Source organism: Heteronotia binoei, chromosome 8, assembly GCF_032191835.1.
Source record: "Heteronotia binoei isolate CCM8104 ecotype False Entrance Well chromosome 8, APGP_CSIRO_Hbin_v1, whole genome shotgun sequence".
Classification (NCBI taxonomy): domain Eukaryota; kingdom Metazoa; phylum Chordata; class Lepidosauria; order Squamata; family Gekkonidae; genus Heteronotia; species Heteronotia binoei.
The window spans coordinates 30,003,960-30,016,172 of NC_083230.1; the positions used below are offsets into that span (position 1 = coordinate 30,003,960).

General features: G+C 41.5%; 1 protein-coding gene across 5 annotated transcripts in view; it reads right to left on the reverse strand.

Annotated features, from left to right (window-relative positions):
- The window catches only part of ST7 (suppression of tumorigenicity 7), a 160,141-nt gene that overhangs the window by 38,580 nt on the left and 109,348 nt on the right, over positions 1–12,213 (reverse strand). For all 5 annotated transcript variants that reach the window (XM_060244850.1, XM_060244851.1, XM_060244849.1 and 2 more), the window contains exons 8-9: positions 11,765–11,862; positions 2,461–2,575 (exon numbers count right to left, since the gene is read on the reverse strand). In XM_060244850.1, coding sequence (XP_060100833.1) covers positions 2,461–2,575; positions 11,765–11,862 — 213 coding nt within the window. The remainder of the gene's footprint in view (positions 1–2,460; positions 2,576–11,764; positions 11,863–12,213) is intronic.

Consider the following 12,213-nt stretch of genomic DNA (forward strand, 5'->3'; position numbering starts at 1 on the left):
GAGAAAATGTAATGCATATGCATCATTTTTTATTAACAAAGGATAATGTGCTATCGCAATATATTGCAGTATAATAAATTGGTTTTACACAAAAAAAGGGGTTTATGCTTTGAGCCAGCTTATCTCTGCTGACTGGACCTGAGAACTGGTGCCTAGTGACTACTCTAATCTGGGAACTCACAGCCAAAGGGGGCTATTACAGTGGAGAGCCACTGCCAATTTGAGTAGACCTGAGAGGGAGGGGAGAAGCTTGTAATGACTGGCTATTTCATTTTTTTCCAGGCTCAAAGCATTTTATATTTCTAATTTCTGCTGTGATCCTTGTGCTTTTTATTGATTTTTAATTTTAAAAAATGCATTGCCAAATCCCACTATTCCCCACCCTTCCATTTTTAACAAAACATAGCAAGAATTTTAAGCATGTTTTGTATTTTAAATTAAAAAATAATATCTTTAATCATGTTTGTCTGTGTCCTTTACAAAGTTTATATCTCCAGTACCTCAAGTTACAATTTATGACTCTCATGGCCCGGCCCCACAAAGACCTATTTATGTCAGGTGCGGCCCTTGTAACAAATGAGTTCAACACCTCTGTTTTAGGTATTCTACCTGGTAATGTGTCCTATCTGTTCCATTCCACTCTACACAACAATGGTGTGTAACCTCTTAAATTTAACCAAGGAAGCAAATATTTATGTTTCTGGAGAGAAACATGAAATCATGAACAAAGAATAAGCTTGGAAGCATACAGAAACTGGTGCAAAGTATATTAACCAATCAAGTATCTCTAAACCCCACCAATTTCACTGGCAAATATCTGAGTACATACTGAATTCTCATACCAAAATCAATGGAATTTAAAATCACTCAGTGGGATTTAAAACCACTCAATTCAAAGTTGACTGTACGCCGCTAGATTTTGACATAAGTAGGCAGTGATCGATAGTAAATACAGAAGAAGACCGTAGATTTATACCCCGCCCTTCTCTCTGAATCAGAGTCTCAGAGTGGCTTACAATCTCCTTTATCTTCTTCCCCCACAACAGACACCCTGTGAGGTGGGGGGGGGGCTGAGAGGGCTCTCACAGCAGCTGCCCTTTCAAGGACAACTCTTGCGAGAGCTATGGTTGACCCAAGGCCATTCCAGCAGCTGCAAGTGGAGGAGTGCAGAATCAAACCGGGTTCCCCCAGATAAGAGCCTATACACTTAACCACTACACCAAACTGACTCTATATCACTGTAGAGATAGTTGTAAAAAATTCATATCTGAAACCAGTAAAACGATATTGAGATTGCTATGTCTACTGCCTTCTATCCTGAGGGAAGCAGGGGGACAATGTGGACCAAACTGGTCCTCAATAGAGGCTGAACATTAATCAGTAGAGGATTAGCATGCTATTCATTATTGCTGGAGATAAAAGGAAGTAATAAACCAACAGTTAATCCTTCACATGATGTCTACATAATCATCGGTGGTCAGAAGTGGATGCTCTTCTTAAAGTGGTTCAGCGTGATGGGTTTTTTTGCTAGTTTGTGCCTGGTTTTTTCCCCATTCAAAAGGCTAAGGTTACATTTTAACTCAATATTCTATAGCAAGAATTGTTTCTTTAAGAATAATGGCAGCTAAGAGCTGCCACCATTAATTAGATACAAGTGCTGAGAGGGAAAGGATTCAAATGCAGTTTGACTGCTCAGGCCTCTGTGTACTGCTTGTTGGCTCTCCATGTTAACTGGCTGGCTATTGTGTGAAAGCAGGATACTCTACTAGATGAATTCCTGGTCTGACCCAGAAGGGCATTTCTTATGCCCTCTAAAGGATGACAGTTTGAGAACCACTGAAAGTTGAAAAAGAGAAGAAAGATACTCCTCATTGAAATGTAAAGCCTGTAAAAATCTTGTACCACAGATATGAGACCATTAAGGGTCCATTAAGCCCTTCAGATGTTAAAATAAATAAATAAATAAAAGTAAAAGGAGTACATTAAGGAGGGGATATAAAACTACAAACCCCAAACTACGATATTAGTCACAAAAAATATATAATAAGATGAGGAAACACATATTAAGCATGGAACAACTCTACTACAACAACCGCTTTTGAAACCTGTAACATGAATAACTGAAGGGGAAAAATAGCAAAGTCTTGTACCCATATTAAAAACTATTGAACCTGTTGGGCACAAACTTTCATAAGCCAAAGCTTATTTTGTCAATTTCTGAGAAAGAGAGATTACAAAAGGATATGCCATAATAATTCATTACTGTTTACGGTGTCATAAGACTTTGTTATTTTGCTTACAGCAGATTAATACGGCTGCCCTGTGTAATTTACACGTTAAAACTTAAATGCTAAAAGGAGTTAGAATCTCTAATCCTTTCCCTCCTGTATAGTGAACCTGTCTGACGAAATTGTTTTTTTCTTTCTCACCCAGCATACAGAAAGAGTTACTTGGACTTACCATCATATTTTGCTAAAACTGCCTGAACATCTGCATATGCTTGCAACTCCAACAGAGCTTCTAGCAAATTTTCATGGATGTTGAACATACTGAGAAGAGGGAATTCCTTCATTAACTACAAAAAAAGAAAATAGGATGGAATCATACAAGACTAACTTGATATCAAGGCAAAAATGACTGGTTTAATTTAAAGTGCATTGGTTTCACTTCCTTTGGGCTTGACAGATGTTCCCCGAAGTCTTTGGAAATCCTTCTCTCATGTGGCTTCTAGAGCAATCCCTTGGACTCAGGCTTGGATTAATAGGCCAAGCCCAACAAGAAGATGTGCCTTAATACACAGCTCTGCCATTTGTCCACACGTTTAGGGGACAAAAGCTCATCATTGGTCTGAAATGTAAGACCAATATAATCACAGTGAGTCTACCTAGTCTAGAACATCATACAAATGAAAGATTAGTTCAACGTATTCTGCCATCCCAGGTATGCCCATTTTCTTTCCCCACAGCAGAAGCATGCTAGGACTAAGCTGAGCCTCTGTCACACAGCAACACCCTCCTCACCCTGAGTGGTTTGCTTAGGTGGCTTGGCCAAAGAACCAGCCTAGCACAAAGGATGCTGGGACTGACCATGTGACATGTCACTTAAGTCATGGATGCAACAGGCTTGATAAATAAATAATGGGGTAACACTCCATCCACACAGCTCTACCCTTGGTAGATGGTGTCTTTTATTCTAGCCAAGCCACACAGAATTAGTGGTCAGTGGGGATTAATCATTCAAAGCTTCTCTGAAATATATCAGCTTTGGATCAGCACATTTCTGACATGCTGTCATAGCTGTCCCATTTGAAAGTTCTTCAAAGCAAGAAAGATCTACTAAGTGAATTTGAGCAAGGCCAGTGTCCGCCTACCCCAAGGTGGGGCAAACGCTGGAGCCCAGTGCTTCTGGTGGGTCACAGCCACCTCTCACCTGCAAGTCCTCTCCCTGCTTGCATGCTCAGAAGCTGTCCCAGCTGCAGGCCCTGCCCAGCACCATGTGTGAAGGGCATTCAAGTGGCACATGCAGCTGGGATCATGGGTGGTGAGAGGGCTTGCAAGCAAGCAAGCTGGTGGGGAAGGACATATGGGCGTGTGGTGGGGGAGGGGTGCATGATGAGCCAGAAGAGTGACACAATGGAAAGTGCAGCAGTGGGAAGGGGAGAGGGTTCAGGCACGGTCTGCCCAGAGCCTTCCAAAATGTGGAGCCAGCCCAGGAATTGAGACTGTGATAGCCTGAAATGTGCTACTGATTATCTGTCCTACTCACTATAAGTATGACTGGACATCTACAACTTCCAGCAACCAATATAGCCCATTATCTATAAGGCTAGTTGGTTTCCCTGGCAACCTCAGAAGTGTGGTCTATATATACATAAGATTTTTTAAAATGCACACTCTCCTTTACACCTTCCATCCTTTGGATGCCAATCTATTCGATCAAAGCCCTCTGCAGCTCCAAAGTCAAATCAGCACCTAGAGTTGGTGTTAAATTAACATAACATAATTTACACTGGTGTTAAATTAACACAACTCCCTACAGAAACCATACTGTGCATAGATGAGCAACAACAACGATAAGGAAAGGAAAGGAAAGGAAAGGAAAGGAAAGGAAAGGAAAGGAAAGGAAAGGAAAGGAAAGGAAAGGAAAGGAAAGGAAAGGAAAGGAAAGGAAAGGAAAGGAAAGGAAAGGAAAGGAAAGGAAAGGAAAGGAAAGGAAAGGAAATTACGGGGTGGGGGGAGTGTTTCTATAGAAAACGGAGACTCGTAGAGGAGCCCCCCCCCCCTCATGCTGCAGTCCTAAACCAAATCAGGCCCTTGTAGACTTTTAAATTGCCATCTTCTGTGGAGAAAGAGAGCTGGGCCCAGGGAGCCTAGACCCAGCTCATTTGAGAACATGATATGTAGTTTGGCCCTCTGTTAAGAAGGGCTAGGACTTAGGGTCAAACCACACATGACTTTAGAGCTCTATGATTTGAATGCCAGATGTGTTACTTGACCCTAAACAGCAACCATAGAGAGAACTAATCTGGATCAGGATTGCAGTGCTGGAGAAGAGGCTAACTATTCCTCAGCTTAGCCATTTCCCTTGTTGATAATGTGCTCTTCCCCCTGCTTTAAGTAAAATTATGGGGAAAGTCAGGTGCCTGTCTTTTTTCCTATATCATGGCTGAAATCAAGTCAGACAAGTGGCATTGGGGTGATTAATTCCCACTTCCCCAGTGCCATGGCCCTTATCCGTATCAGGCTTTCCCCAGCTGCTTTTTTGGGCCAAACACCAGATCAAGAGTTCAAATCACAGAACTCTGAAGTCATGTGTAGTTTGTCCTTTAGACTGAAGGCTTGCCACATTTCCTTTCAGTTTAGGGTAGGATAATTTGTCCATGGGGTCACAAAGAGTTGGACTCTACTGTGCGACTGAACAGCAACAACGTTTAGGGTAGGGGTTGCCAGCCCTAGTTGGCACCCTGGTGGAGATTTTGTCCCTATTTTGTCCTGATTTCCCCACTACCACCTTGTGAAATGGTATCAGGGAATGAGCTCCAGACTGGGACAGCAGGCCTCCCCAGTCTAGGATGTAATGACGGGAGGGAACTGCCATTTCAGATATGTGCTCCCTGCTGTGTACCTTTCAAAATCAATCCTTTTTAACCAGAATGGAGGGATGTCTGATCACAGCACAACGAACTGGGTTAGGGGATATTGGGCTTAGAAGAGGACATTAAGATGCAAAATGGAGCCTAAGCCATTCTGGGGAGGAAAGGAATTTGCCTCAGGGGACAGATTCCTCTGAGCCAAATTTCTCCTGCTTTATTACCCTTCCCAGTGAAATCTAAAGTGATCTTGGATGTGGGTCTGCAATCAAAGGCTGCTTTGTGAATGCACCACAAAATATTACTGTCACAGGTAAACATGTAGGTGATTTGCTCTGTCAGACCAGGCCTGTGCAAATCCTCACTCTTCTCTGATTGATAAAGGTAGTAAGGACTACTTGCGCTGACCAGCAGTGATTTTGCTGCCCATCATTTCTGTAGAAAAATACCACCAATTTTAAGTACTTAATCTCGGTAATAGGCTTTGCTATTCTATAAGTGACCACTAAGATTTGAAGAAAAACAAATACATATGTCTGTGTATATGTGTATGCAAAAGAAAGAAATAGATGTGAAGGGGCCATAACGTGTGCCTAAAAGTCTATCCAAAAAACAAATTCAACCCACCAGGCTTAAAAGCAATGAACTCACCATAGAATCACACAGATGACTAATGACAGCAAAGAATACACAGGCAGAAAAGCTGGGTGATTATCAAGATAACACATAAATGCTAAATCAAATTGACCCTGTTGCAGAAAATAAAGCACTATCAATATTAAAATCTGTTTGATAACTATATAGCCACATCAGACACTATTAGGCGTCTCTTCCCCAGAAATAGCCACATCAGACACTATTAGGTGTCTCTTCCCCAGAAATGCTTCTATTTTTACTGATAAGGGTATGAAAGCTTAGATTTTAATTGTGTTCTCATACTTAAAAGGTATTCTTTTATTCGAGAAATGTTTTTGAGGTTAGCAGCACATTCCAGATATGAAGTAACTCATATTCAGAAGTGTTAAAATTTCCAAAATCAGAGGCAGAAAAGTCTAAGAATGTCTGGAAACTCTCCTCTGATTTCACAGGGATGGGGACTGGGCCGAGGAACTCGGTGGTGAGAGATTTTTCTCAACAGAAAAGGAAGTCGGAAGTGGCTCTGATATCAGAGGGTTGTTGCATCAGTCTGCAGTGGAACAGCAAGATTCGAGTTCAGTAGCACCTTAGAAACCAACAAGAGTTTCAGGGTATAAACTTCTGAGAGACAAATCTCCCTTCATCAGATATCTTATACCCTAAAAATGTTGTTGGTCTCTAAGGTGCTCCTGGATTCAAATCTAGGAAGTGAATATGTTTATAAGAATATGGGAAACCCCAGTTCTGGCCTCAAGGGGCAAGATGATAAATGCAATGCACCAGATTCCCTTTTGAAACCACAGCCCAACAACAATAATTTGTAAAAGATAAAAACTGTGAGGGAAAGAATAATTGACCTGTGTGTAACATGAAATTTCACATAAGAACTTTACTATTTTAAGGCAATTAAAATTCCATTTTCTACATCGCTCAGAACCCTACTTGCAAGGATTGGGTGATTAATCAAATCTAGATGATGATGATGATGACGACGATGATGATCAGCCATGTGGCGGATAACAGTATCAAGAGTGTAACATCCTCAAAAGCTATACACCAATAACATTTTTATTACAGGGCCCGGGCACATGGTACAATAGACACTGATAGTGGCTAGGCAGCTCTATCCAAACTAACAGTGCAGTCCTAAGCCCACAGTAGGCAATACTTAAACTGGAGTAACTGTGCATAGGATTGGACTGAGAAATTCTACACTCAATGCACAGCAGCCAAGAAGGTCAGAGCGCCTGCTCCGGCTGCAACGCCACTGAGGATGTTCTCCGCAGCTGAGAACGAAACGTCTGGAAGGAAAACTTTCTCCAGTAGAACACGGTACTTGATCCCGAAAGATTCTACAAACCCTAATAAATTCTACACTGGTTTGCTCTTTTGTGGAACTTTTCCTCTTCCTGTACAAAAATGTTACACACAATGAGATTAGAATAAGGTTCTCATGCTCAGTTCACCATACAAAGAACATAATGCGTCTGCTGGAAGACACCTGGTTGCATCTAACCCAGCACTTCCTAGTGGTACAAGGGCCCCCCACCCATGTACTTCTACCCACAGCATTTCATGGGCCATTTTGGGCTGCTGTGGAAGGAGGGAATCACAAAAGTCAAGTTCCAAAGGTGGAAGTCCTTGCACCTGAGGAAATGTGGCATTGGATCCACCTTGGTATCTCTCAGCTGAGGCATTGTGTTGTATGTACAGTAAATTGTGTGCATCTAAGCAGAACCTAGAGTTGGATCCAGCCAACCATGTTGATCTGAACACATATCTTGACAACACAGCCTATAAACTCCTTGAAAGGGAACAGGAAGTTACCATATTTATATGAAGAAGGAAACTCCAAGTTCAGGCATCACACTTCTATGTGCAATGAAAAATATGGAAAGCTGCTCTCAATTTAAACACTTGCTTCCAAGTTTATCATGCACAGAGATTATGAGAGAGTCATCTGAAGAAGGCTGCTTCTTTGTTGTAAAATTGAAAAGGTGGGAACATTGTTACTGTAGCTATTTTTATGATTTAACACTGCAATGTAAGTAGGCTTGCCAGTCCCCAGGTCCCAGCAGGGGATCCCTCAGCTTTTTAGGCTCCTTCCTGCTACCAGCTAGCTGGCTGGTGGGGGGAAGTCCTGCCCCAACGGCCACCATGTTCCTTTAAGCCTTGGCAGGTTTAGAAGAGGCTTGCAACTGTTTGCGTTTCTGAATGTGTGTGTGCCTTTAAATCTGGCAAGAGGAAAGTTCCAGGGGTGTGTGTGTGTGAACAGCATGGCTCTCAATCCCTCTGTTTGTTTGGAGAAAAACTCTACCCACTAGGCTATTTCATTTTATTGAAGAAGTTGGTTGAAATACAGCAGATGGTTACATTCAGTAATGTGAGTAAATTGCCCCAGTGAGATCACAAAAATGTGTGCTAGGGTTGCCAATCCCCAGTTGGGTGCAACTCAAGTTAACACTGTGCAAAATAGTACACTTATTCAATCATCCATTATTTTAATCAACAATTATTAATAAACCTTATACTGAAGGTGTGTACAATTTTGTTAATTTCATACATTTATATCATTCATACGACTTCCCCAAGTAATTATTTCATTCATACAAGATTTACACCCAACAAAAGTCAGAATGTCCTCTTAAAGAAGCAGTCCTTTTATATTTTGCCAGGCCTTTGGTTGAGGCAAGCGGATGTCCTCTCATTCTACTGTCTATATCATCTATTGCCCTCCCCCACAATGGGCTGAAAGAGAGAAAGAGAGAGAGAGGGAGGAAGAGGCAGGGGAGGGGGGAGGGAGACGCTTCCAAATAGTCTCTCTGTTCATCAGCCTGTAACTTGAAGCCATAATTACTGAAGCACTGTCTTCTTATAGTACAGGGGTGGCCAAGGGTACCTCTCTAGATGTTTTTTGCCTACAACTCCCATCAGCCCCAGCCATTGGCCATGCTGACTGGGGCTGATGGGAGTTGTAAGCAAAAAACATCTGGGGAGCTACTGTTGGCCACCCCTGTTATAGTGGATAGAAGGCTTGATGAAATCAGAGAAGACTGTAATCATTTCACAGTAGTATGCAACTATGATGCTGGCACAAAAGTGGCAACATGCTCCCTAGGCTTATCACATGTTTTCATCATAAAGTCTTCTTCCAAGCTGCAACTTAAATTGGAATCCATGCTCAGGCAATAGATCACAGCAGAAATCAGTTTTTTCTAGTTGGCACATTCGGCTCTTACACAGCTCTGAGTGGCGAGTCATCAGGGGGTGTGGCCTAATATGAAAATGAGTTCCTGCTGGGCTTTTTCTATAAAAAAAACCCCTGGTTAAGACAGTGGCAATGTCTAAGAAGGAAGGAGAGGTTGCTAAACATACTCTTTTGTATCCATCAAGAAAATGCATCTTAAAATACTGACTTCAATACTGTTCATAAAAAAATCAAGATATGTGTGTGTCAGTTAACAGTTCCAAAAAATGCCACTAATTAATCCTGTGTCTTGAGCATAAATAGGCCCCTATATTGTTGGGCCTGTTGCCTTAAACAGATGTGTTTGCTTGCATTGTTTGCATTCTTCCCCCAGTCCTACAAGTTTAGCTCAACTGCATTTTTTGGTCTTACTAGAAGTCTTTAGATTCAAATACTATTAGATTTTGTAATGCATTAAACGATTGTCTGAGAAGTTGCTTATCATACTTGTAACACACCTTTGGTCCAATTAAAAAAGGTGGACTATAAATGAAATGAGTAATAATAATCCATCAATACTTTTAAATTATTGGTATATAAATGTGAGGAACTGCATGCTAGTGTGCGGGGGGGGGGGGGGGGAGTTAAAAATCTCAGTCCCTTCAAAATCTCCTCCTCCAGAAGCCTATAAACACTCAAGGGCTTAAGTAGGTATAGCTATTTATTTATTTAGGATATTTCTATGCTGTATCTTCAGAGTCCTGCCCAAGGCAGCTTACAAGTGTAAATATCACAATTTTAAAATGAGCCATTAAAAATAAACCACTGAATATAAGTAGCATAAAAACTGTCATAGAACACAAGCAGATTATTAAAAAGCTAGTAAGATAAAACCACTAATTAAAAGCCTGGGTAAAAAGATGGGTTTGGGCCTGGAGCCAAAAAGAAAGTAAAGTGGGTGCCAGGTGAGCCTCAAGATGGGAGAGCATTCCACAGGCAAGGTGCAACCACAGAAATTGCCTCTTCTCTAGTCACTACCAGATGCACCCCTGAAAGGACAGGCACAGAAAGCAAGCTTTGAAAGGCAGATCCCTCCTTCTCTTTAACTGACACTTGGCTGCTCTTAACATCCTTTCCTAGGCATTTTGAGTTCAGATCAGGCTGCTATTATTATTATTATAATAACTGTGGAGTCCCCTGAATGTCTATCTTGCCTATGTATATCCCTATCATGCTGTTTTCAACATCTACACTTGGGCTAATCTCTTCACTTTCTCAAAGCCTCCTTCATTCTTCCAAATAAACTTATAGCCTCTACCCTATCTCCCTTATCCCTAAAAAACAGCCATCAATCATATAGAGTACATCTAGTTATGTATGTCTGTTGTACAGAAACAAAAAGACAAAGATATCTTTACTTGGCTTTCACCATTCAGAACTGGCTTAGTTTGGTGTAGTGGCTAAGTGTGCAGACTCTTATCTGGGAGAACTGGGTTTGATTCCCTTCTCCTCCACCTGCAGCTGCTGGAATGGCCTTGGGTCAGCCATAGCTCTCATAGGAGTTGTCCTTGAAAGGGCAGCTGCTGTAAGAGCTCTCTCAGCCCCACCCACCTCACAGGGTGTCTGTTGTGGGGGAAGAAGATAAAGGAGATCATAAGCCACGCTGATTCAGAGAGAAGGGCGGGGTATAAATCTGCGGTCTTCTTCTTCTTAGTTGGCTGCTCTGTGCCCTTGTGAGGCAATCCTTCACAAGGGCATACCCACACCATTAATGGCTCTCTGCAGAGATCATGACTTTGAGGATGCTACTGCACTCAACGAGGCATGTCGGGTGGTCTAATACCCAACAATTCCCCATAAGAACTGAAAAAAATTGTTTATGATGGCAGTGGCCTAGAAAATTGAAAGTAATAGTAATGAGACCAGCCCATTCCTTTTTTTCATATTGGCACCCAAATCCCAGGTGTCACATGGTCTTATGGTACGCTGCTGCACACATTCATAAATTGTGTTATAATTATAAAGAATCCAACTGAAGGCAGCAGAAATTGGTCTGGAACCAGTGGTGACTAGATCAGCAGCAAAGTCCAAATCCTCAGCAAGCTAATTGAAGAGGACTAGTCAATTGGATATGACTTAGGGACATTTCTTCCCACCTCCAGTTGAGGAACTATATGGTATTTATAACACTGAGATCCTTTACTTTATATTTTCAAGAATTTTTTAGCACCTGACATCTCCCATCTTCTTTCCAAATCATAAAATAATTGCATTCAGTTTTGCATTCTCAGTCTCCTTTGAAGCACATCTCACTAGATTGTGAGGACATCTTAAAATAAACATCACTGGATGTTACTCCTTTGCCATCATATATATGAATCGTAACATTAGGGGTGATCTTAGGGCTAGCATTCTTTCTCCCTGATCTTTCCCCACTTCCCTCACTGTACATTAAAGTCAATATCTACACTAGGAGATCCTAGAGCTATTTAAAAATAGGATCTCCCTTATCCTGGACATTGAATTCATCAAAGAGTGGGACAGGCTTTGACCTTTAGTATAAAACAGCTTCCTTCGTAAAATAACAGTGGGAAATCCCAGTTCAGATATTATTTCCTTCCTGTAGTGATGGAGCAGAGGGGGAATAAATATGTGAGCTCAAAGTCCTCTCTCAATTTTCTCAAGTATAAAGGTAAGGGAGGGGGTCTGAAAAGACCCATAAAAGAAACTAGGTAAAACAGTGGAGATATCACCTTCGTTACACATAGGACTGCAAGCAAAATGCTCTCTAATCCTTGCTATGCTTCTGACTTGGCACAGCAATAGGCAAAGATTAACAAATCCAAACTCACATCTCTCATCATTTTCACAGCTTCCCTGGTCCTCCCCAGCTTTCTTGCACACATAGCCAGCCTCCTTTTAATGTAGACTAATACATTAGTGTCCCGTCCTGGGGAGAGAGAGAGAGAGAAAGAGAAGGAGAGGGAGAGGGAAAGAAGGAGGGGGAAAAGGTTTTAGGAGGTTGAGTGTTTGCAGAAATAGACAGAACAAAAGGTCCAATTTAATACCGCCAATGAGTATACACCTTTTCCTTAAATTGCTTAGCATTGAATATAAAAGGCATTCATGAGAATACAATAGAAACAAAGATTGACTTCTGCTGTTAGTTCCAAGGATTGAAAGTTGGTGTCCATTGGTTGCTAACTGGGTTAGTCAAGATGTACATTTGAACAGGCAAGAGAAGGGTTTTAGCCCCACATCTCCAGAATACTATCAGTGAATCTTGTCGCTGAAATCTATT